The 27,017-nt window shown below is 41.9% G+C and overlaps 1 protein-coding gene across 1 annotated transcript; it reads left to right on the top strand.

The window, feature by feature from the left end:
• Nucleotides 1–770: 770 nt before the first annotated feature.
• lonp1 (lon peptidase 1, mitochondrial) lies at nucleotides 771–18,606 on the top strand. Its single transcript, XM_079158301.1, has 21 exons — nucleotides 771–1,298; nucleotides 1,721–1,809; nucleotides 3,020–3,139; nucleotides 3,290–3,455; nucleotides 6,072–6,185; nucleotides 6,296–6,357; nucleotides 7,211–7,340; nucleotides 7,937–8,020; nucleotides 8,107–8,175; nucleotides 8,480–8,631; nucleotides 10,443–10,581; nucleotides 10,746–10,924; nucleotides 11,211–11,298; nucleotides 11,463–11,585; nucleotides 11,676–11,792; nucleotides 11,950–12,090; nucleotides 13,995–14,160; nucleotides 14,243–14,329; nucleotides 14,672–14,799; nucleotides 16,818–16,982; nucleotides 17,995–18,606. Exons 1-21 carry the CDS (start codon nucleotides 774–776, stop codon nucleotides 18,148–18,150), a joined length of 3,000 nt encoding a protein of 999 aa, XP_079014427.1. The 5' UTR covers nucleotides 771–773; the 3' UTR covers nucleotides 18,151–18,606.
• Nucleotides 18,607–27,017: the final 8,411 nt, after the last annotated feature.

Genomic DNA, 27,017 nt, shown 5'->3' with positions numbered 1-27,017 from the left:
ATGAGAACACCAGGGTAGGAGTGAGGGATGAGGAGGTAAGCAAACATGAGAACACCAGGGTAGGGAGTGAGGGATGAGGAGGTAAGCAAACATGAGAACACCAGGGCACACATGGAGAACTCTGTCAAGCTACATATTAGGCAAAGTGAACATCTTTTCTTCTACATAGTCGTCCTCAGTCTCATCTGCTGAACTTGGTCATGGAGGCATCAACATTTAATAGAGATGTAAATTAACAGTGAAAACTCATCATAGCTTATATCTATATGTATGTGTGTGTTTTATATTATACTGATTATTATATGATACATATATTATACTGAATTCCCTGTGAGGGTGACTACAATAAGATGTCCTGATGTGTTTATCAAAGTGTTATTTACTGCTTGTTTTCATGTTGGAATAAATGTTAAATATTTAACTGCAAAGTAGTAATGTGTGTTTGTGTGTCTTAATGTTTTTGCATTAAATCATTCTGGGATGTTTCTGTGATATGTTTGTAATTTTTCTCTTTATATTATTTATTTACATTTCTTCTATTTTTATGCTTTTATTTCTGTCTATATTTTTATGTTTTTGCGGTTGCCCCCCCTGGCATGTTAGTTTAAATGTATGTATTTTGCCGTTTCTTACTGACAATTTGTGAAATTGTACATAAATAAAAAAAAAACTCAAACGAGCCTATCAGCCTATTGGCGAAGCAATACGTCATCAAACGCCGACGGAAGAAGCTCGGTCACACGCTGATGCTGTAAAGGGAGAAAGCTCCAGAAATGGCGACGTGCGCCAAGATGATCTTCGCTGCTAGACACCTGCACAGAAAGTCAGCTCTGGCTGTAAAACTAAACTGGTCCGGAGCATTCAGGACCGGCAACAGCCGCCCCTTCCTGACCGATACATCAGCCCTGAGCCGGCTCCAGCCTCCACAGTCATTCTCTAACGTTCCGGTCAGCACAGCAATGACAGCAGGCTGCAGGCTGACCGTCTCCCGTCACCGGTGGATGCGGGTCGGGCTCGTTCTCCGTGACCATATCGATTTCCTCACACCGACCTCTCGACCCTATATGATTCAGGACAGAATGTTCGGGAACCGGGCAGGCAGCGCGGGCTTCTCGGGGGAGGACGGCGGGGACAGTGCGGGCTCTGGGGGAGAAGAGTCTGGGGGAGATGGGGGGGTGCCCTATGGACCCCAGATGACCGCCCTCACCCCCATGATGGTCCCAGAGGTGTTTCCTAATGTGCCGCTGATCGCCGTGAGCAGGAACCCAGTGTTCCCCCGCTTCATCAAGATCATAGAGGTGAGGATGATGCTTCTATTGCCTTCAAGGACACGCGGATGATGTAACCACACAGCAGCGCTGTTGTCATTGCAGGAGAGATCGCCGTGTCGTAACGCTTTCAGCTCGATCTACTGCTCACAACTTGTTGTTGAAGACCATGCGGTCATCGTGTGTTGTACTGTCCCTTTAGAAACTTTGAGTTCATTTGCAGTTTGTAGCTGGGTTCTTCTTCAGCACTCAGGAAAACAATTTACCCTAAACTGCAACACACCCCTGTACAGCTCTGTAGACAGCTGGAACCCATTCTCAATAAAGCTCCTTAAAAAAAAGTTCCCTTCCTTTTAGAAGGATTACTGAATGTTACATACAAGGGTAAATCTCTGTGGTATGTCTTTTCAAGTGCTGAGTGTGTGTGTGACGCCTGTCTTTCTTCCTGTCAGGTAAAGAACAAGGCGCTGATGGAGCTGTTGAGGAGGAAGGTTCGTCTGGCTCAGCCGTATGCTGGAGTCTTCCTGAAGAGAGATGATCAGTAAGTCTGATAAGTCTCATCTGCTCTAATCATTGATGGTCGATACAGGCCTGAGAAAAAGAGCTGTACTCCTCGACCATCCCATGTTACTGTCACTGGCTTGAACCTGCTAAAACCTCATGTGAATGGAACATCTGGGCTCCTTTAATTAGAAGTGAGAATCACCAGAAGCCCCACGATACTATATGACCACAGTACTTAAGTCACAGTACCATTTTAGACAACCTTTTCATTGGTTCATCTCACTTCAGTGATTTTTATTGCAGCAAAATGGTTACGACAGTGTTATGACCAACACGGTCATAAAAACGTTTCATTAATTTCTTCATCATCAAACTGTACAGCTTGTATTAGTCTACATCAGGGCTCACTAATAGGCGGTCCGGGTCCGGACGCCGATGTATCCGGATCCTGGACCAACAACCGATAGATAATTAAGAATTATTTCATCTTGGCGGAGAGCTTCTATTTTAACTGGCACACCTTTACTAGCCTTTACATTCAGTGGTCCAGGAAACACAGCAACCAATTAATTGGATTGTATATCATCTCACGTGATGCTGCTCAGCCAATCAAATATGTGTATTCTGATTAGCGTCGCAATGCCAGTGAGATTTACACACCGGAGAAAAGGGGAGAGAGACCCAACAGGAGAAGTTATTTCACATGGCGTAACTTAACCAGAGCCTTTAACCAAGAATGGACAGACTCTTATATCTTTAATGGTATGAAACATGACATAAGAATGTGATTAATCACAGTGAATCCCGACTTCCCTAACTGCAATATTAATGGTTTATATAATAAAAGATTGATATTTGTGTATCAATACGATATGAGCACGCAAAATATTGCGATACCATGCTGTATCCATTTTTCCCCACCTACCTTTAATGTATAGTAAATGATGTTTGGGCTTCACGTCACAAGCTTTCCACTGCTGTTTTGTTTTAAAGCAGCTTCAGTAAATGAATCTAATCGTCACTGACATGAGTGGAGCTTTATTAGAGGTCCTATTTTTCACTTAATATTGGTCCGCACTTGTTTGGTGCTATTTGGTCTGCGGACCAGTTGTATCTGATGTGATGTACTTTAAGGCAGTGCGTCAATACTAATCAATGACTGCAGTAATCAGTGAAATGTGCTGGAACATGCTGCCTGCTATCTATGTCTGTGTGTTGGCAGTAATGAGTGTTTCCATCTCTTGCAGTGACGAGTCAGATGTGGTGGAGTCTCTAGATGCCGTCTATTCTACAGGAACCTTTGTCCAAATTCATGAGATGCAGGACCTGGGAGACAAGCTGAGGATGATCGTCATGGGACACCGCAGGTTAGAGACGCTGCTGCTGCTTTTGGGTAGAAGGCATAGTGGTTAGTTGTAATGAAGATGTGTAGACTTTGCTCCCCTTGGCACACTGTTGCATGTGCATTGTGTAGACCTCCACTATATATACGATACTGCTACACTCTGGTCTGTCAGGATCCGGATAACAAAACAGCTGGAGATGGAGCCTGAGGAGGCAGCGACGGCCCCTGTGTGGTCAGAGTCTGAGTCAGAGTCCCAACCCAAACCTCCAGCGAGACGCAAAGCCAAACGCAGCCGCAAGGACCAACCAGGTTCTCTGACGGAGCAAGCTGAGGACAAGGTCTGTAACATGACCCTCACATGCCACATCTGTGGCCTTCTACACATGCTGTCAGTATGTGGCTCTCAAGCAGTACTCAGACAAACATTCAAGCAGTTCATGCGACCAGTCAACACTTTTGCCGTCTTCTGGACCGTCCATGAAGTTTGAGAAACCGTGAGGCCATGATGGTATTTCCTCAGGGTTGGTAGTGAGTCAGCACACATTGATCTGGGCTTTGGGCACTTTTTTAGGTATATTAAGTCAATGAACATTGGGCCACTAAGTGAATGACCAAATCAAAGGAAGAACTCAGGTTGGAAATAGCAAAAAGGCAAAGTGGGCAACTGCCCTTGGCCTCTGATCCCCAGTGGCCCACGTAAGTACCAGGTTCACCTGTGAACCTTGTCCCAGGTCCTGTATTGCTTGCTGATTTTGTGGCCCTGTCTTATAGAAGGACCCTATGCTCACATGGTGGATATTTCTAAATAAAGTTGTGTGTAATCAAATTATCACAAACTAATAGACTCGCCTGAAAACCTGGAGCCACTTTGAGTCTGTTTGAGGGTCTCAGTATTCTGTCTCTGTTTGCACTGGGGTGGTCAGGTTGAGAGTCACTACCTCAACGTCTGAGGCCCTGGTTCTCTGCTGGAAAACAGTGGATTGCACCCTCCAGATTGGAAGTGAGTCACTGCCCCAAGCAAGGGAGTTCAAGTATCTCTGGGTCTTGTTCACAAAAAGGGTCAAATGTAGCGTGAGATGGACGGGCAGATCTGTGTGGCATCAGCAGCGCTGCCGACGTTGTACCAGACCATTGTGGTGGAGAGAGAGCTGAGCCGGAAGGTAACGCTCTCTATTTACCTGTTTGCATTCCGACCCTCTGCTATGGTCATGGGCTTTAGGTAGTGACCAGAAGAATGACATTGCAGAAGCAAGCAGCCAAAATGAGCTGTCTTCATAGGGTAGCTGGGCTCAGAGAGCAGAGCTCCTGAGGGAGCTAGGAGTAGAGCCGCTGCTCCTTTGCTGAGGTGGTCCAGCAATCTAATCCTGAGTTTTCCTGGCACGTCCAACTGAGCGCTGTTTCGCTGTATATGAGAGAGAGAAGGACTAATGCACATAATGTTTCTGTAAGTTATTAATAATAATTAAAATGCCAACGTTATGAATGAAGCTTGGGACTATTCGGTAGCCTACATCTGTGGTTGTCTTCTGCTTGTTGTTTAGTGATAAAGGTAGAAACAGAGAGAGGATGGTGAGGAAACTCAGCAAAGACACAGCCACTAAGGTCCCAAACCACTGACCTCTAGTCATCCAATCGAACACCCGCCTCCAATAGAAACATGAAAAATAAGAGAAAAAACAGATTCATTGTGAATCATTCACTTGCTTCTGGCAGCTCGAGGGAGAAACGATCATTCTGCTTCTACATATTTGAGACAGAGACTGAGCTAAGCACAATACCACTTCAGTTAATCACATTCCACAATTAAGACCCAACAAGTTCCACCCTATGGAAGGGAAGTACCATTATATTAATCCAAGAAAACTATGTAATGAGAAATAGATGCGGGCCTCTTCAGCTTCACCTCACCCGTAGGTTGCATCATTATGTGTCTGAGCCAACCCTACCTTTACACGTACAAAGGGTCGCTGTACATTTCAATGATATGTTGTACAAAATATGCTAAGATTATGACAAATGTTCAGGCGAAGGCTTGCTGATAGGAGGAAGTGTTACTCACAGTGTTGGGTTAATGATGTTCAATGATTTCCATGGATGACCTCTGCTTTGTCCGGCCGCAGTTTAATAGTATTCCAGAAATATTGTATCACTTCTAAACAGCTGGCTGGCCCTCTGTTCGGAAAGTGAAAGTACATACATTATGCAGGATGGCCCATTTCAAATAATATGTTCACGTTAGGCTTATATCATTGGATTATAATAATAATGAATGCGTTAATGTCTTCATCACTAATGTTGCAGCCGGTAAAAGTGGAGCTCATTTTAAAATATTTAATGATTAATAATACATCATTGTTTATTCAGTATATGTTTCATAAGTATTTATAAAGTAGCCTAATTAGTAACTGATTGGTGAAGTGAAAGCTAGGGTTGGTACGCTAGATCTTTAAACCGCTAGCAGCACTAGCTCTAAAAGTTGCTAAATCAGGCATCAAAGTTGCCAAGACTGCTACACTGACAGTTTACGTTGTTTGCTCATGCAGTGTTTTCTAATGTGCCCCGAATGTTTTTAATGTTTCACATGTTTGCTTTGCCAGGTTATGATTTAGTTTAGGCTTCTGGTTGTAGTTTGGCTGGAAACACTGCGTACATTAGCGGTTAGCTCCGACGCTGCCAACGTTGCTAGCTCTCCTGCCGATTCCAACACAGATGTGTTGTTCATAGAGCAGCATTATCAGGGATTGGTGAAGCATTAATAAACATCTCCTATTCAAATATTTTTACTGGATATCGGCCGACGAAGATCGGCAGTAAAACTTTATTTCACACATGATAGTCAAACTGTAATCACTCTGTGGTGTGTGTGTGTGTGTGTGTGTGTGTGTGGTTAGTGGTGGGAGATGAAGTATTTGTGGTTTATATTTATTTTGACTTTGATTGTTGTTGTTGGTCAGATTTCAGAAGCAGACCTGAGTCCAGAGCTTCAGCCTCCAACATCCTCCAACATCCTGATGGTAGAAGTGGACAACATTCAACATGAACAGTTCACGGTCACAGAGGAGGTCAAGGTACAAACGCACATGTAATGAACAGTAGTACATTTCATCATAAAACAGATGGTCTTACTACAAAGGAAACGTCTAAATACTTGATTCTCTGGAATGTGTTTGTTTTGCAGGCGCTGACAGCAGAGATAGTGAAGACCATCAGAGACATCATTGCACTGAACCCTCTCTACAGGTCAGTCATCTGTCACAATCTGTACTATCATCCCCTGTTTGTTCAGGTTTTTACATTATTCATCGTGCAGACGGCTTATATCTGCACAATGCAGACCTATAGCTTAATGTTCCGAAAGAAATTTAGAAATGTTTGACAACTGCTAGCTTTGTTCATCTTCTTCATTATATATTTTATTTCACTGATCACTACATGACTGGAGATCAGGTCCGACCTGTGCACAGTATCCTGATTATGAGTCTCCTGGTTTTGATCGCGATGATGGATGGAACGTGGTGCTTGGTTTGGTTTAAGTCGTGGGTTCATTTAACAATGAAATACAGTATTGGACACCAATCTACTTTTAAACAAAAACAATTTCAAATTAGATTGAGCAACTGAAATGAATTACAAAAAAATGTCCTAAAGGCAGGGACCCACATAGGACTGTTGAGCTGCTCATGAGTATGATATGGGACCAGGTCTGTTCCAGTCTGGGTCAGTTGGTGTTGACAGCCAGCAGATAAAATCATGTAATGTGCAATATGTAAAGATTTTAATCTAAAGTCATCAGATGCAGTCGCTGCCAGTCATTTTCAAAAGGATCTTTTTTTTAAACATGTTTGCGTGACGTCACAGTTTGCAACAGAAAACAGTAAACGATGAGCGGACACTCTGTAGGCTCTACAGACCTACTCTGAGCTTTTCCCCTCCGATCTACTTTACAAGTCTCCTTCAGAATTCATTCTCTTTTGCTCACAATCTGCAGAAAGTTGATGTGATTCATAAAGGCAGCACCTAAATACGCTGAGTGGAAGTAGTTCCTTCTACTCTTTTTTTAAATGAAGTGCTGTGAAATGTGTGTGTCCGTCAGAGAGTCGGTCCTCCAGATGATGCAGGCAGGTCAGAGAGTGGTTGATAATCCCATCTACCTCAGCGACATGGGAGCAGCTCTGACAGGAGCAGAGTCACAGGAGCTACAAGACGTCCTGGAAGAGATCAATGTGAGTAGTCTCCATGCTTAAAGGCCTGTTTGGGACTGTTCTGTCCCCTCTGTGGGAGACGGTCCTGGAGGATTCCTATAGCGTCTTAAAGCTCAGGAAGCGGCTCTGTGCTGCTCTGTAACAGCTGTGGGCAAGTTGATCATTTGCCAAACCAAACCGGTAGTCCTGATCCTTCATGTCTTTTCTTTTCAAATGAAACGTACTGTTATTCTATTTCGATAAATTATACACTCAACTTTGTGTGACAGGGACGGCATCTTTTCATTCTGATGAGGAAAGTTGGAATGGGATTATTACTGCCCCCAGAGGCCGATTAGGAAGGAAACACCCACAGTAACTACGGCTGGTGTGAACCACAGTCAAAGTGTGTGTTTTGTTTTACCCCATTAACCATTAGGGGCCGTAGTAAGCCCATTTCACAATACAAGACAATGTATTTGGTTACAGTGATGGGGAATAAGTGGTTGATTTGAACCTAACACAGATGCTTCCCGCAGCTTTTCTATATAAATGTTAATATCTTTATATTAAATAATTCTATTGATGAGTTGGACGTGTGCAGGCCTTTGAAACCATTGCTGTGTGTCTCTCTGCAGATCCCGAAGCGTCTCTACAAGGCTCTGTCTCTGCTGAAGAAGGAGTATGAGCTCAGTAAACTGCAGCAGCGTCTGGGCCGAGAGGTCGGAGGTCATCACCAAACATGTATGAGCCACTTGCTCTGCTAATCACCCTCAGTCCTTCATCTGTGTCCCTGCTCTGCTCTCAGGTGGAGGAGAAGATCAAACAGACCCACAGGAAGTACCTGCTACAGGAACAGCTCAAGATCATTAAGAAGGTAGAACAGACTGTGTCGTCTGTCTGTCTTTACACTTGCAACCTATGTTTCCTGTATGTTGCACCAGTGCAACTTCTAAACTGACTGAATGATGAGTACGTCCACCACAACAGACATCTGAACCGCCACATATTCCATCATATAACACTGCCATAGGTAGTATTTGTTGTAGCATTATTTTATGTATCTCTCCCCCCAAAAATACATTTAGCAGAAGCCACTGTAAGGTCATCGCATTACTATCGGCAATGGTGATAGTATTTTGTTAACATCTGCACAATTTGTGTGTGCTGTGTGATTTTAGGAACTAGGTCTGGAAAAAGAGGACAAAGACGCTATCGAGGAGAAGTTTAGAGAGCGACTCAAAGAGAGGACCGTCCCACAACACATCATGGACGTCATCAACGAAGAACTCAACAAACTGGGACTTTTGGACAACCACTCCTCAGAGTTCAAGTGGGTCTTGTCTATTTTTTTGTCCCACTAGATTACTCAGATGTTTAACAATGGTACTGGAGGCCAATGGCAGCTAGGCTAACCATGTCATTATATAAGATGTTTTAACCTAACTTCAGTTTTGTCGGTTTCACATCAGGAAATTGCAGGTAATCCATGTTTTTATGTCCTTAAGGTATACTTGGAATTTAGCTCACTGGTTAGTTTTGTCTGGTATTATTATCTGCATAACAACGAGGGTTTGTCACCCGTCTCCCCCATGTGTGTAAATCTCACTCGAGTTGGGAATTTGATCAGAATACACATATTTGAATGGCTGAGCAGCATCACGTGAGATGGTTTAAAACATGTGATTGGTCGGTGTGTTTCCCGGGCCGCTGAACGAGTGCCGTAAAGGCTGGAAAAGCTGTGCTGGATAAAATGGAAGCGCTCCGTTAAAATGTAATAATTCTCTATTATCTATCGGTTGTTGGTCCAGGGTCCAGACCGCGGTCCGCCTATTAGTGTCCCCTGCTCTAAGACTTAAGACGGGACAGTTTGAAAGTGGCAGATAGTTTTTAAGAGTAAATGGAATGTACTTGTAAAGCGCTTGTCTAGTCTTCCGACCACTCAAAGCTCTTTAACACTACATGTCATCATTCACCCATTCAAACCCATTCATACATTTGGGGTTCATTGTCTTGCCCAAGGACACATTGACATGGACTAGTGGAGCCGGGGATCAAACCGCCGATCCTCTGATTAAAGGACGACCTGCTCTACCACTGAGCCTCACTCACTGTCACCCCCATTAAAAAAGAAGGAAGCAATAATTCCAGTAGAAGTTGAGACATAAGAGATATTTGTAACTTGTTCAACAATGTATGGGGCAGGAAGCTTTACAAATCCGGGTATAGTTTATCCACTGCAATAGATAGCTTAGTGCCTTCCTAACAGCAGAGGAAGTGAAGGCCTGTAGAGTGAACTGAGAGCTGTAGTTTCAGAATCAGTTAGATATTGTTTACTCCGAAGTAATAGTAAGCTGTTGGCTCAGTGAAAGCATTGGAATTCTTTGATGTCTTATTTATAAGCAGTCATTAAAGTATCAAGAGGAGCAATAGAGAGAGGATTTTATTTATATTTACTGCTTTCCTAAATGGGTTTCAAAAAGAGCTCGATATTAATTTGATGTGTTAAATGGCATTTGCTTTTCTCAAGGAGTACGTGCATTTATTTGAGTCTCGCTTTGCTCCTTTCCTTTTCCGATGTGAGGGTCCAAGGACCAAGGATTTAGTATTTTGTTCAGATCATAAAGCCCTCTGAGGCGATTTTGGGATTTTGGGCTATACAATTGAATTGAAAATGGAATTGATTGTAAAGGATCCTGCAAATGTGTTCTGGTCAGCTCAACAATCAACTTTGACAGACTGAGATGTTCACTCATCTCTTTTACATTATTTGAATCGTTTGCCAACCAATTGTGGTGAGTCCCCTAGAACCAGCATATGAGTTATTGTACTGAGCGAGCAGGTTTGCTGATTTATCAGTTGCACTAGAGACAGCTCAGGGTGGTTTGAATACACCCACCACAGTAATTGAATTATAACTTGTTTCTAGATTATATTAGATAAGATAACTTTCAATGTAATGAATTTAAAAGAATGAAGTAGTGATGGCATTTAAAACCGTAACAGATAAACATGTCTTCACATATGCAGCAGCACCCTGTCCTCCAACGCCGTCTATTCTATCTCTGAGTAGAGCGTATGAGTTCTGTCCATGCTTCAATCCCTTCTGTTCTGTTTCACAACAACAACCACTCTATGTTTCAGTGTAACCCGTAACTACCTGGACTGGCTGACCAGCATGCCCTGGGGTACCTACAGTGAAGAGAACTTATCACTAGCAAGAGCCAAAGAGGTTCTAGAAGAAGACCATTATGGAATGGATGATGTAAAGAAGCGCATATTGGTTAGTATATGCACGCACTCAAACACCATTTAAAGCACAATAAATACAAAATATATACTTTTTTACTTGGATGACGAATGTTCAAATATATCTATCCACACATCAGAAGCTGTGGAGCTTTTTCTTGTGAAAATGAACTTGACTTCCTCTCTGTCTTTGTGCAGGAATTTATAGCAGTGAGCCAGCTGCGTGGCTCCACCCAGGGGAAGATCCTATGTTTCTACGGCCCTCCAGGTGTAGGAAAGACCTCCATTGCCCGCTCCATAGCCAGAGCCCTGAACAGACAGTACTACAGGTTCAGCGTGGGAGGCATGACCGATGTGGCTGAGATCAAAGGACACAGGTCTATACTGTCATCATTAGTGCTTATGATAGCTCACATTCAGGCTCTGTGTCTGGTATTTGGCAGGTGCTGAGCATGAAAAGAACGAGATATTCAATGGATAAAGGACAATGCATTCTAGGATTAACTGCACCTACATTGTGATGAGTTACAACTATAAATGTACCGATATTGAATTTCAGGGCCGATAGCGAGAATATTCTTACAAATCCAAAATGAGAGACTTAACCATCAGCATAAAGCATACATTTGATTTTCTGAAACGTGATTATGTGTGTGTGTCCAGGAGAACGTATGTTGGAGCAATGCCGGGGAAGATTATCCAGTGCCTGAAGAAAACCAAGACAGAGAATCCTTTGGTGCTGATAGACGAGGTCAGTGTGATGCGTGCGTGCGCAAAAAAAAACAACACAAATAAAGACAAAAATGAAGCATATTACAGTACACATAACATATGTATATTTGTGTGTATATATATGTAAATAATGCATATATTATGTATATAATAATGTGTTCTTCACTAACTTGTCACTACCAGGTGGATAAGATGGGTCGTGGTTATCAGGGCGATCCATCCTCCGCTCTGCTGGAACTTCTGGACCCTGAACAGAACGCCAACTTCCTCGACCACTACCTGGATGTTCCTGTAGATCTGTCAAAGGTAGGAGTGTGTGCTCCTTATGTTCATTACCACATTTCTTTAAGTGAAAAATGTATGAAGCCCCACGCATCTCTGTCTGTTCCAATACAGGTTTTGTTTATCTGCACGGCCAATGTGACTGACACCATCCCCGAGCCTCTCAGAGACCGGATGGAGATGATCAATGTGTCTGGATATGTTGCCCAGGAGAAACTGGCTATTGCTGAGGTGTGATATTATATGTATTTTGACCTTGAAAAGGATTATGGTAATTGTTGTATATTTGTAATGATAGTAGCACAGTTTTGCTAACAAGTATTAAGTAAAAAATGAATATGCCTTGCTATTCCAAAATTTCAATTTCTCTGTCTGTCTGTCTCACCAGCAATACCTGGTGCCTCAGCTCCGCTCTCACTGTGGTCTGACTGAGGAGAACGCCTCAATCTCATCTGACGCCCTCGGTCTGCTCATCAGGCAGTACTGCAGGGAATCAGGAGTCAGGAACCTGCAGAAACAAGTTGAAAAGGTAGAATACTGTAAAGCGTTGGCTGTACTAAACCAGAGCTCACATGTGTCAGACTACTTCAACTACTAGAACAAATACTTCAGTCTTAATCCGCATTACATCCTGCATACAATGCCTATACAAAGTCTTCAGCCTTTTGTTGCTTTTATACATGAAGTCATGGACAGTATAATTTAGCTTTTTTAACAAGAATTTGCAAAATAAACCTTAAAAACTGATTTTTACAAAATAATGTCAATTCATAAAAAATATATAAGGTAAAGTAAATGATTGCATAAATGATCACCCCTTCAGATATTTAGTATTTAGTAGACGCACCTTTGGCTGCTGCAGCACTGAGTCTGTGTGTCTGTCTCACTCAGGCCGGCACATCTGGACATCTTTCTCCATTCTTCTTCAGAACAGCTCAAGCTCTGTCAGGTTGCTCAGGGATCGGGTGTGAACAGCTCTTTTCAAGTCCAGCCACACATTTCTGGATTGGATTGAGGTCTGGGCTTTGACTTCCACTCCACAACATTCCCCTTGTTGTCTTTGAACCGTTTCTGTGGAGCGTTTGCTGTTTGCTTGGAGTCGTTGTCTTGCTGGAGAATAAATCTTCTCTCAAGTCGTAGTTCTCTTGCAGACTGAGTCAGATTATCCTCCAGGATTTGGGGATATTTTTCTGCGTTGATGTTCCCCTCTACCTTTACGAGCCTTCCAGGGCCTGCTGCTGAGAAGCATCCCAGAGCCTGATGCTGCCACCTCCACGCTTCCTGGTGGAGATGGTGTTTGTGGTGATGTGCAGTGTTTGGTGTTTGCCAAACATAGCGTCTAGTCTGATGGCCAAAAAGCTCAATGTTTGTCTCATCAGACCAAAGAACCTTCTTCCGATTGACCTTGGAGTCTCCCACATGCCTTTGGGCAAATTATTTCAACAGTGTCTTTCTCTTTGCCGCTCTCCCATCCAGCTGCGACTGGTGAAGAACCCGGGCAACAGTTGCTGTACGTACAGTCTCTCCCTCTGAGCCACTTTGAACTCCTTCAGAGTGGTCATGGTGTCTTGGTGGCCTCCCTCAGTCTTCTTCTTGCCCGGTCACTCAGTCTGTGAGGACGGCAGCTCTAGGAGATTTAAACTAGTGCCGTACTCCTTCCATGTCTTAATGCTGGACTGAACTGAACTCTGTGGGATGTCCAGTGAGGTGGACATCTTTTTGTAGCCATCTCCTGACTTTACTTTTCAATGATCTTTTCTCTGAGTTGCTTGGAGGGTTCTTTTGTCTTCATGTTGCAATTGTAGCAGGAACACTGATGAACCAGAGACTGGACCTCCCAGACACAGGTGTGTTTATAGTACAATCACTAGACACGCATCAACTGCACTCAGGTCATCTCCATTTCAACTAGCTGGACCTTTGTTGAATTAGGTCAGTCACTTTAAAGGGTGAATATTTATGCAAACACTTATTTTACACTATATATTTTTAATTAATTGACATTAGTTTGTAAAAATCTGTTTTCACTTTTGCAAAGTCTTGTCAAAAAAGCCAAATTATACTGACCATGATTTCATGTATAAAAGCAACAAAATGGGAAAATATCAAAGGGAGGCATTGTATATATTCTACTATAGTATATATTCTACTATAGTATATATTCTACTATTGTATATATTCTAGTACTACTTGATCCTTTAAAAGGACCAGCAGAGAGAGCTACTGTGCAGTGTGGAGGGGTCAGAAAGCAACATGAAACCACCTGCTACACTTAAATCTTAAATCCCGTATATTGATTTGGAAACCAATAACTCGTATAACCAATAACTGGACTGTGACAAAGACAACATTATTTCTCATTTTCATGGAACAGTCTGTAGAACATCCGCCAGTGTTTTCTTGCGTGTAATCCGTTTTTCATCTGTCTGTCAGGTTTTCCGAAAGGTGGCATTCAGTATTGTCAGCGGTGAACAAACCGCAGTGACTGTTACACCCGACAACCTGCAGGTCTACGTGGGTAAACCCATCTTCACAGTCGATCGAATGTACGATGTCACCCCACCAGGAGTGGTTATGGGGCTGGCATGGACTTCTCTCGGTGAGAGACACGCACACTCAAACCAACACCAATGAAAGATGTGACACGCTGACACTCTGCCTGTATTTTCTTCACTCTGTAGGAGGGTCGACGTTGTTCATCGAGACTTCACTACGCCGCCCTTCTGGAGGGTTGGACTCTAAAGTAGAGGGGTCACTGGAGGTTACAGGTCAGTCATTTCATTAAACACCAGTCTGATATTTTCAAAAGAAACTGAACATTGAGTATATTAATTAAACACTGAGACCACCTAAATATTTATTTATACATTCTTATTTATAAAAGTTGTATTTTAGGATAAAATAGAAATCTTCAATCTTCATTGCTTCTCCATTTCCTCCGGAATGGTAATATAGTCTAGTTTAATTACAATAGATTCCTATTTCCTATCCTCTTACCTTTCAAAGGAGACCAGATATATCCGCCCTATGGTGGAGGAGCTATACCGTACTCATTCTGTGTGTTATTGTTTGGGAGGTAGAGGGTTAAAGATGTTGGTGCTCCTCTGCAGGTCAGCTGGGTGATGTAATGAAAGAAAGTGCAAAGATCGCTTCAACCTTTGCCAGATCCTTCCTGATGACCCAGCAACCAGAAAACCACTTCCTGCTCAACTCCGACCTGCACCTGCATGTCCCTGAGGTAACCATGGCAATACAGTAATAATAATACTTTCATTTTATATAGAGCTTTTCTAAATACCCAAAGACGCTAAAGTATATAAATGACTTCCTGATCACTATTGTTTAATCTGTTCCTTTGACTGATTCTTTTCTAGCTGATGGGCATCGTTGTATCGCTACGAGTAGCTTATCCATACATTATATTATTATACATACATTATATTATTATACATACTATTATATTATTATACATACATTATATTATTATACATACTATTATATTATTATACTACATTATATTATTATACATACATTATATTATTATACATACTATTATATTATTATACATTCTATTATATTATTATACATACATTATATTATTATACATACTATTATATTATTATACATACTATTATATTATTATACATACTATTATATTATTATACATACTATTATATTATTATACATACATTATATTATTATACATACTATTATATTATTATACATACATTATATTATTATACATACTATTATATTATTATACATTCTATTATATTATTATACATACATTATATTATTATACATACTATTATATTATTATACATACTATTATATTATTATACATACTATTATATTATTATACATACTATTATATTATTATACATACATTATATTATTATACATACTATTATATTATTATACATACTATTATATTATTATACATACATTATATTATTATACATACTATTATATTATTATACATACTATTATATTATTATACATACATTATATTATTATACATACTATTATATTATTATACATACTATTATATTATTATACATACTATTATATTATTATACATACATTATATTATTATACATACTATTATATTATTATACATACTATTATATTATTATACATACATTATATTATTATACATACATTATATTATTATACATACATTATATTATTATACATACTATTATATTATTATACATACATTATATTATTATACATACTATTATATTATTATACATACATTATATTATTATACATACTATTATATTATTATACATACTATTATATTATTATACATACTATTATATTATTATACATACTATTATATTATTATACATACATTATATTATTATACATACATTATATTATTATACTCTTATCAGTTCTCTTTTATTTAGTCGTGAGAAAAGCAGACAGTTAATTAAGGAAAAGAATCAACAGTGCTATATTATTCTTGTATATAAACAAATAGTATTTTTTGAGCAGCAATACAAAAGGTTCCTAAATTAAAAAAATACATTTGCAGCGAAACAATTACAAAAGTAATTATCTTTTATCAAAGTTCATATTTCCCCGCTGATGCTACCTGCAGTGGACGAGGACATTACCTGCACACTCGTGCTCTGCTTGTTTGCCAAATCTTTTGATATATTGCTGGTATTGCCTCCCTTACTTGTACAGAGTTCTCAGCATCTACAGGAGTAACATGTAGCCACACTTTGGATTTTTTTCTTCTCTCTGCCATGACGTGTGTGTGTGTGTGTGTGTGTGTGTGTGTGTGTGTGTGTGTGTGTGTGTGTGTGTGTGTGTGTGTGTGTGTGTGTGTGTGTGTGTGTGTGTGTGTGTGTGTGTGTGTGTGTGTGTGTGTGTGTGTGTGTGTGTGTGTGTGTCACAGTAAAGACTCCGCCCCCCGTGTGAAGGCACAGAGTCAGAGGAGGTTTCAGACTCTGTAACTTCTGAAGTACCGATAGCAGAACCGCTAACCCCAGACCTTATCAATAGTCCCGTTTCTTTACTCATTTAGAACTAGTTTACGTTTAGAACCGAGTTTCAGGAAGTATCCCTACTAGTTAATTAATAGTATGCAAGCCAAAATACATTTTCATTTGTGTAGCATTTTTCAAAATTGTGTAGATTTGATAATATCCTGCTTTAGTGTTCCCTGTGATGGTATCAAAGATACACTTCCTGGTAGCAATGCTCGTTTCTGTTCGTCAATAACGTCACTTTTTTTCCTAGGGGGCGACTCCCAAAGACGGACCAAGCGCTGGCTGCACCATCGTCACAGCACTGTTATCCCTGGCAACCAACCAGGCGGTGCGCCAGAACATAGCCATGACTGGTGAAGTGTCACTGACTGGCAAAATACTGCCAGTGGGCGGAATTAAAGAAAAAACTATCGCTGTGAGTACAAGAAAGAGACGCAGATAAATAGGATTCCCAAACGCAGGAAAGATTCTCTTTTTTTCTTCTCAGTATCTGTTGTCAATATAGGTTTCATCTTAGCCAATCTGACTGGTTCTGCTGTCTTTATTTATTCCAAATAACCACACTGATCCCGACTGACTAAAGGTTAGTCGCTGCAGCCCAGGACAAGTAGGGGGGCGCCGCCAACCTAGGTAGCAGGTAACTGAACTAGGTAGAGCCATAGCCTAAGCCTGCAGGGGTCAAAAAGACAAGCGGTAGACACCCTGCACACCACAGTACCTAGGTCATCAAGGAGGATGGAGACATGTACAGTAGGTGCCACCAACACACACTCGCCCTTTACATCAGTCTTGGGTAGTTACAGCGAGCACAGATCCAGAAAAAGAGTCCGTCATGCCTAACAGATAGTACGAACGGGCAAGGCGACGGCCAAGCAACCGTCGTACATATATCCTCAACACCCACCCCACCGAACAAAGCTGCCGACACTGCCACACTGCATGTAGAGTGTGTGCGGACCATAGTGGGAGGGTCTCTACCTGCCTGCCTAGATGCTTGAGGTGCACTCAGAAAGCCATCCCGCTAATGCACAAAAGGCCACCAAGGCGTCGAGCACCAATGGCAGTTCCCACTGTAAGCAGGAGGTAAGCGTCCCTGGGCATTTTCTCACATGAGTGGGTGGGCAAAGACCAGCCTGGAGCCAAATCCCTGCATTCCTCCTCAGCCTGTCCCTCTCAAGAGTTCAGATTGTGTTATAGTCCTTTTATTTGTATAAACTCTCAGTGGACATCCGCTACACTGGCCAGCAGTTATTTAGATGTTTCTGTTGGCCAACATGTTGGGTGAACTGACAAACTGACATTACAAGCCTTAGATCCCACTGCTGTCAGGGCAAAAATATAGTTGTTTTTGTAAAAGTAATTTTGAAATGTATTTCAACTAATGTGTATATTTACTCAAGTAAACTGTATTTTCTTGTCCCTATTAGGCCCGTCGTGCTGGTGTGACCTGCATCATCATGCCAGCTGAGAATAGGAAGGACTTCTCTGATCTGCCCGACTACATCAGCGAGGGCCTAGAGGTCCACTATGTGGATCACTACCGCCAAATCTACCCCATCGCATTCCCACAGGACCAGTCTTAACCCGAGTTCAACTACAGCACTAAAATCAAAGCAAGATGGACAAAGAATAATTGTTTTGGTTTGTTACCAGATAAGACTGATTGTCATCTGGTTGTAGTTTTAGTAGATATAAAGTTTGGCACTACATTATCTCTTCTAAAATCATCCAGAAGAACAGCTGACTACAGGACCGTCATGTGATAGAAGACAACGTCACTGAACTGAAACCATGCAGCCAACTGTGCCAAAGATGGACATACACAGTAAAGTCATGGTAATGATGAACACAGGCCGGTCATCACAGGATATGATGTCATCCATTAACTGAGGTTGAGGTGACAACCTTGCTGCCAGTTAGCCTCTTTACCCACAGCTCTCATTATAGGGCTTTGGATGGACTCTTTCACAGATTTCTTATATTATTTTATATTAATATTGGCCAGATGTGAAGATGATGTTGAAATAAATTAAATCATAAAAGCAACTCTGCCGACTGCTCTTATATTTACTAATCAACCTGTGATTTGTATTTTTTTAGTGACTCACCTGAGATTGGATTCCATTGTCTGGATTATTGTTCTCTATTAAAAAACAAGAGAAAAGGTTATTTAACAAACAAAACTAGATTTCTACTGTTGAGATACAATTATGCACAGATGTGGTTATAGACAAATATCAAAGGTAATTGTTTATTTATATATAATATATATATATATATTTTAATTATATATTAGTTTATTTGATAAGGGACAGTGCACATGTATCCACAAAATCCACCTAAACACTGAATATAAGATTAAAATGACAAAGTAATGCATTATTTACCCTTTACAAAGCATGCAGAAACAGGTCTGGCTGGTCTGTCGGCTCAAAGTCCGCTGCACTTAATTCCCACGCTTCCTTTTCCAATGTTGATGAATGTATTCTATATTATCTGCACAGAGCAAAGTCTTTGTTGTCATAGGCCATTAGCGCTCCAGTAATAAACCAAAAAAACAACAAATTAAGACATGCGGTTGGTGGTGGTGTAGGTCCTCCAGCACTTCAGACACCTGACGGGGGAAGCATGCGAAAGTGAAGAGAATGATTTAACCACGCAATAGCTAAATAACAACAACAACAGCATAGGGTAACTTTCAAATCAAAGAATACATTTATTAATCAGAGAACTCACATGAGAACATAGCACTGACAGAACGCTGAATATATTTCAAAGGTACTATCATGTTACAACATCTTTTTTGCAGTGCATATAAACAGCTCTCTCTCTGTCTCTCTGTCTCCCTCTCTGTCTCCCTCTCTCTATCTCTCTCTCTTTCTCTGTCTCTCTCTTTCTCTCTCTCTTTCTCTCTCTCTCTCTCTCTGTCTCCCTCTCTCTATCTCTCTCTCTTTCTCTCTCTCTCTCTTTCTCTTTCTCTCCTCACCACCACAAAACGTATGGAGGTTAAGAAAACAAACTTAGAAACTGTCTATTGTATTATGTTCTGTCTATCAATGTCCTCCAATCGGTCTCAGTACCATGGACAGCGCCGCACCCTCCACACAAAGCTAATGGCTGCAGGGTTCCAAACAATGATGTTAATAAATAAAGCACATGATTGGGTGACAGTGATACTGTTTGTCTCATTTAATGTACAAGTTTTGAGAAAATAAACACAAATTCTTTTCAGGCTTTAATTCACAAGTTTAAAAGTCAGCCTCTGCTAACTGCAACCAAAGGCTCATCATGGCTGTGCCCAGGAGGTTGAACTATTGGCAACATTTCCCCTTCATCTCTGTTTAGACTTCTGTGTGAGTGGTGAGCTGTACTATGCTAGTACTATGAGCTGAATCATGTTTGCCTCCAGTCTTTCCTTAGTTTTTGTGCCACCTATCACCGTGACGCAATTATGACAAAAAGGGTCAATCATTTGCCTCCTTACTCCCTGCAGACTAGGGGGTAAAGAAAAACATTAAAGTCTGTGCTGTTTGTGTCTGAAGATGGAAAAGACTGGTATCAGTGGTTGCCTAAGAATGTTTTCTTGCAGAGAACTGCCTCGAGCCTCCACAGGTTCCTTGGAGCTGCTGTATGAGAGGAAAGTCACATACGCTTACAGAGGAACCTAGGGGTCCCCACCCAGTTCCAGTCCTCCAGTATGTCCTTCAAATGAGAAATACATTGGAGCAGGGGGCTAAATTGATGCATTATAATATGGTTTAAGCACAGGTGAGGCAAAAACACTGATGGAAACATTAGTTTTTCAGTGAGGACAAGGGATTCTGTCGCCAACATCAGACAATAAGCGACAGTTAGCGAGCTGGCAGATCCCTTTGAAAGAAGATGGGTGCTGCAACATATGACAGTATCCATGTCTCAGCATAGGAGGAAGAGACGGACGTTTCATTTAAATCTGCTCCTGGTATCAGGAGGACAATTGACTTGCCCTACTCCACATGCGCTGTATTACAAGGCAGGTGGGGGCTGGATTCGATATCCGGTCTGCACAGTCTGTAGGTTTATGTAATAACATAAGTCACATGACACAAACTACCATAGATACCATGAGAAGCTTTCTTTTACAAAATAAATAGGCTACATATTACCAATAGAGTGTTATGTTCTAACATAACTGTCTAAGTGTAACAATATGTCTGATTGCACCGAATAGCAGCAGATTTCGTGCAGCTATATGATCGCTTTTGAGATGCTTTTATTCTGAATAATTCGGGGCGGAAGTGTTTTTCGTGTTGCTACTGACTCGACTTGACTGTGGTCCTCTGGAGCAGCAGCGTGGACTAATGCAATGAGCGTGCACCGGGTCCGGGAGAGCAGATGAGCGGCTGGATGTTGATCCGTTTCACGGTTTAGACTCTACCGGCCTGTTCGACGCGTCGCCCGATGTTCCGCTGCTCGCTGCGTTCTCGCTTCTGTCTCCATCGGTTCTTCTGTTCGGAGGATGCGACGGGCCCGCGGTGCTCTGCGCACTGTGGACACATCCAGCTGCTGCTGTTCTGCTTTCAGATGCCTGGAGCTTCATCTTCAACACCGAAAATACATCTGAGTGATCGGGATCAGACACTGAGTCGGAGGGAGTGAGAAGGCGTCGTGTAGGCAGGCATCACTGTCGGAGTCTCTTCCATCCTTCTTCAGCGAGGTATGAAACAACAATCATATTTCATTGACCTGTTATGACTCGTATGATCTACAGATATATCTGTAGGTGTTTCTACTGATAGGCCTGTCCAGTCCTGGGATCAGGTGTCATTGTCTGCTGTGGGCTCAGTCTGTCGAGGTGCAGCACCGCTGGACATTCAACCTCTCCAGCGTCCAGCTTACATGCGCTGTGACCACAGTCACGGCATCAGATCAGAACAGACGTGCTTTATTGTTCTGTATGTTCATATCAGTTCATGTGAATCATATGTGTGTTCTACCTACAGGGCTGCTCCTGTATATGGCCCCAAGTAACCACAACGAGCTGTTTTAAACACGAGACGAAGTAAATGAATAACAAACATGTAAATAGTGTTAAACAGAATATCATTTCAGTAATAGCTGACAAAAATGAAAAAGATATTGAAACTACATATTGGCTAATATACATGCAATGGCCACTTTGTCACACACCAATCTATTGCCATTCAATACAAAGGCTTAGTCATAAATTGCACCATTGCTGAGTTAACATCGGTGGAAAGGTGGACATTTATTGTGTGTGTTTATTAATGTATGGACTACACTATAGATGTGTTTCTGTTTGTTGATCCTCCTATGAGAGGGCAGAATATTACAAACACCACTAAAACAATGAAAATAAAACAGATAATGGAACTTTACAGGAATTATAAAACTAGACTTTATGGCAGAACTGTTGCATTATGTTGTACAGGTAGATAAATGATCAAATAAGGAAACCAATAAATATCAAATAAGAATTTATGTTCTTAATTTGTCATGCTAATTTCTGCTCATATTTTAGGCTGGCTTTGTATTCTATATATGAACGTTTTGGATAACACACTACACATCCTCATATTTATATATATAATATTTTCATATACGTTTTTAAAAGTAGGCCGTTTCTCAGCCGTTCTAATTAAGGGATGTTCTCGTGCTGAAATATTTGATTTACAAAGTATTTCATATTGCTCATCCAGCTTTATGTTATATGTGTTTACTGCTGCATTTACATGTCAGATAGAAGAAATAATCTAATATTTGAGTGTTTAAAGAGTTTGAGTACTTGATCAAATAATGATGGTAACAGTCCCTAAAGTGAATGCTTCTCTCAGTGCTGTCCAGCTCCAAGAGAAACAAAGGCCTCGATGACGGGGCCTTTGATGCAAACCAATGCTTCATGGCATGGTGGTTCCTATGGTGACAGTGATCCAGAGATGAATATCCAAAAGAGCTTTGTCTAAAAGAGTGTTGTCATCAGTACCCAGATTGTTACAATGAATGTATTCTTCTTCAAAGACATGATCCCAGTGGAGCTGCTGTTATAACACACTTCTGGGTTGATAGGATTCATTCTTTCACTGTCACTGAAGTATTTGCTACACCTTGATAGTCGGATCACTGTTACTGTGTGCCAAACAACGTACAAAGGTTGAGCTCTGTCAGACCTTGATTCAGACTTTCATTCAGGCTGTTCTCATCCAGCATTTGTAGCTATGTGAAAAATAATGCGATGTAATTCTAATCGTATATAATCCACTGATCATCTACCAGAGAGCAAGAGTCCACACAGGAGCAAGAGTCCACACAGGAGCAAGAGTCCACACAGGAGGAAGAGTCCACACAGGAGGAAGAGTCAACACAGGAGGAAGAGTCCACACAGGAGCAAGAGTCAACACAGGAGGAAGAGTCAACACAGGAGGAAGAGTCCACACAGGAGGAAGAGTCAACACAGGAGCAAGAGTCAACACAGGAAGAGTCCACACAGGAGGAAGAGTCCACACAGGAGGAAGAGTCCACACAGGAGGAAGAGTAAACACAGGAAGAGTCAACACAGGAGGAAGAGTCCACACAGGAGGAAGAGTCCACACAGGAGGAAGAGTCCACACAGGAGCAAGAGTCAACACAGGAAGAGTCCACACAGGAGGAAGAGTCCACACAGGAGGAAGAGTCCACACAGGAGGAAGAGTCCACACAGGAAGGGTCCACACAGGATCAAGAGTCCACACAGGAGGAAGAGTCAACACAGGAAGAGTCCACACAGGATCAAGAGTCAACACAAGAGGAAGAGTCCACACAGGAGGAAGAGTCCACACAGGAAGGGTCCACACAGGATCAAGAGTCCACACAGGAGGAAGAGTCAACACAGGAAGAGTCCACACAGGATCAAGAGTCAACACAAGAGGAAGAGTCCACACAGGAGGAAGAGTCCACACAGGAGCAAGAGTCAACACAGGAAGAGTCCACACAGGATCAAGAGTCAACACAAGAGGAAGAGTCCACACAGGAGGAAGAGTCCACACAGGATCAAGAGTCCACACAGGAGGAAGAGTCCACACAGGAGGAAGAGTCAACACAGGAAGAGTTAACACAGGAAGAGTCCACACAGGAGGAAGAGTCCACACAGGATCAAGAGTCCACACAGGAGGAAGAGTCCACACAGGAGCAAGAGTCAACACAGGAAGAGTCAACACAGGAACAAGAGTCCACACAAGAGGAAGAGTCCACACAGGAGGAAGAGTCCACACAGGATCAAGAGTCCACACAGGAGGAAGAGTCCACACAGGATCAAGAGTCCACACAGGATCAAGAGTCCACACAGGAGGAAGAGTCCACACAGGATCAAGAGTCCACACAGGATCAAGAGTCCACACAGGAGGAAGAGTCAACACAGGAAGAGTCAACACAGGAAGAGTAAACACAGGAGGAAGAGTCCACACAGGAAGAGTCAACACAGGAGGAAGAGTCCACACAGGAGGAAGAGTCAACACAGGAAGAGTCAACACAGGAAGAGTCAACACAGGAAGAGTCCACACAGGAGGAAGAGTCCACACAGGAGCAAGAGTCAACACAGGAAGAGTCAACACAGGAGCAAGAGTCCACACAAGAGGAAGAGCCCACACAGGAGGAAGAGTCCACACAGGAGGAAGAGTCCACACGGGAGGAAGAGTCCACACAGGATCAAGAGTCCACACAGGAGGAAGAGTCCACACAGGAGGAAGAGTCCACACAGGATCAAGAGTCCACACAGGAGGAAGAGTCCACACAGTATCAAGAGTCTACACAGGAAGAGTCAACACAGGAGGAAGAGTCCACACAGGAAGAGTCAACACAGGAAGAGTCCACACAGGAGGAAGAGTACACACAGGAGGAAGAGTCAACACAGGAGGAAGAGTCCACACAGGAGGAATAGTCCACACAGGATCAAGAGTCCACACAGGAGGAAGAGTCCACACAGGAGGAAGAGTCCACACAGGAAGAGTCAACACAGGAGGAAGAGTCCACACAGGAGGAAGAGTCCACACAGGATCAAGAGTCCACACAGGAGGAAGAGTCCACACAGGAAGAAGAGTCAAAACAGGAGGAAGGGTCAACACAGGAAGAGTCAACACAGGAGGAAAAGTCCACACAGGATCAAGAGTCCACACAGGAGGAAAAGTCCACACAGGATCAAGAGTCCACACAGGAGGAAGAGTCCACACAGGATCAAGAGTCCACACAGGAGCAAGAGTCAACACAGGAAGAGTCAACACAGGAGGAAGAGTCCACACAGGAGGAAGAGTCTACACAGGAAGAGTCAACACAGGAGGAAGAGTCCACACAGGAGGAAGAGTCCACACAGGAAGAGTCAACACAGGAAGAGTCAACACAGGAGGAAGAGTCCACACAGGAGGAAGAGTCCACACAGGATCAAGAGTCCACACAGGAGGAAGAGTCCACACAGGATCAAGAGTCCACACAGGAGCAAGAGTCAACACAGGAAGAGTCAACACAGGAGGAAGAGTCCACACAGGAGGAAGAGTCCACACAGGATCAAGAGTCCACACAGGAGGAAGAGTCTACACAGGAAGAGTCAACACAGGAGGAAGAGTCCACACAGGAAGAGTCAACACAGGAAGAGTCCACACAGGAGGAAGAGTCCACACAGGAGGAAGCGTCCACACAGGAGGAAGAGTCCACACAGGATCAAGAGTCCACACAGGAAGAGTCAACACAGGAGGAAGAGTCCACACAGGAAGAGTCCACACAGGAGGAAGAGTCCACACAGGAGGAAGAGTCCACACAGGATCAAGAGTCCACACAGGAGGAAGAGTCCACACAGCAGGGCGGGTGTTCGTCAGCCTGGAGACGGCTGTTTGTTCCCTGTGTGAAAGGGGAACTCCTGGAACTGATGTACTTCAGTAACGTCAGTTCTGTAGTTATTTTAACCCAAACAACGATCTTTTCCTGAACATTAGAATGGTATTTTTGCCTAAAAGTATTTCACGATCTATTGCTAAATCTAACAAGGTTGTTTCCTGTCTTATTTTGAAAAGACCGTATGCATGTAGTGAGCGGAAATTGACACGTGTGTGTGGCTGACTTTCGTATAAAAAGCCATGAACAATTTTTGTAGCATATCATCCACCATACATTTTTGTTTTATTAATTGGGCTAAATGTATTTGCCGTCTGACAAATTGAACCATGTCAGTTATTTAGTTATTGGTGGGTTTCAACATTGTCTCAATGGTGTAATCTTACACCTGCATTTATATATCCAAGGTACAGTAAGCTTCATGTCCATGGAATCAGATTTCTCTTCTCTTGCAAACACTTGATGGATTTTCACATCACTTCTCTTTATAAGTCTGTGGTAGACTGTGTGGTAAATTTGGCAGCATTTCATGTCAGTTTCCCAGAACAAAACAATTCCATTGAAAATCTTTGATATTTAGTATAGTTAATAACCGTGACATAATATCACACGGTAAAGAGAAATGGACTAAAACTGTTCTTCCTTGTCAGAATGAACATACTTATAAGGGACTGTGTTGACATCTATATGGCATCAGCGCTAGTGATTGAATGCTAAAAGGGCCTTCCTCACAGGCTGTGGCTACTTTCAATGAAATGAGCAGCAGCGCTGCTTCTTTATTTTTTTATAAGGCTAATACTGATATGATATATTGTCCATTATTCATACTATTAACATAAACAAATAATAAAACATTGTTAATAAGGATCTCTTAAATGTGGTTTGTAAAGAATTGTGACCGACAGTGTGTCCATATCCTGCGTGTGCGTACACAAACTCTCTCTGTTTGTGACTGTTGTTCCAGAACGTCTTCTCTTTCTGTTTGTTAAACTATTTGTGTCATCAAAAATGTAAAGTTGTGACCAAGATATGTAGGCAACTAACATTTTACATTGAAAAATGAACTTGTCAGGGCTCCCTAGCAGACAAATATGTAACATATATATATATGTATATGTAATATCTGTCATGAGCTAATATCAGCAGGCACACGCTAACACAGATATTGAAGATGATTATGCATAATATTGTCTAATGTAGCTTTGTTTATTTGGCATTATAACATAGAGGACAATGAATCACAACAAAATAGTGTTATTGTGTGCAAAAGTAAATTACTCAAACTCTCAACACGAACCCGAAGGAACATGTTGGTGTTTAAGTTCAGCAAGATGAGCACTCTATTGGGATAGTTCCCCCAAACCTACAAGCTATTTGAGATGCTGAGCAACTCTCTTTTTATGAACCGAGTTGTGTTTAATCGCTCAAGCCTTCGGAGGTAACTCGAAAAACTAGACAAGCAAGCTGCTTCACCCATACGTTATCAGTATTTGATCACAGTCTGGTCTTTGGATATTAGTCACTCTGCTTGTTGTTTGGCTCTAATCATTCAAAAAGCTGAGCTGAGTGTCGATCAATACTGACCTATGTTTTC

This window comes from Pholis gunnellus, assembly GCF_910591455.1.
Source record: "Pholis gunnellus genome assembly, chromosome: 4".
NCBI lineage: Eukaryota > Metazoa > Chordata > Actinopteri > Perciformes > Pholidae > Pholis > Pholis gunnellus.
This window is presented reverse-complemented; position numbering and strand designations above follow the sequence as displayed.

Bases quoted from the DNA above. Each gene is read 5' to 3' on its own strand.
- lonp1 (XM_079158301.1), top strand. From the start codon at position 774: ATGGCGACGTGCGCCAAGATGATCTTCGCTGCTAGACACCTGCACAGA. The intron at 3,456-6,071 runs GTCTGTAACATG...GTTGTTGGTCAG, and splicing joins CGGAGCAAGCTGAGGACAAG to ATTTCAGAAGCAGACCTGAG. The intron at 11,299-11,462 runs GTCAGTGTGATG...TGTCACTACCAG, and splicing joins CTTTGGTGCTGATAGACGAG to GTGGATAAGATGGGTCGTGG.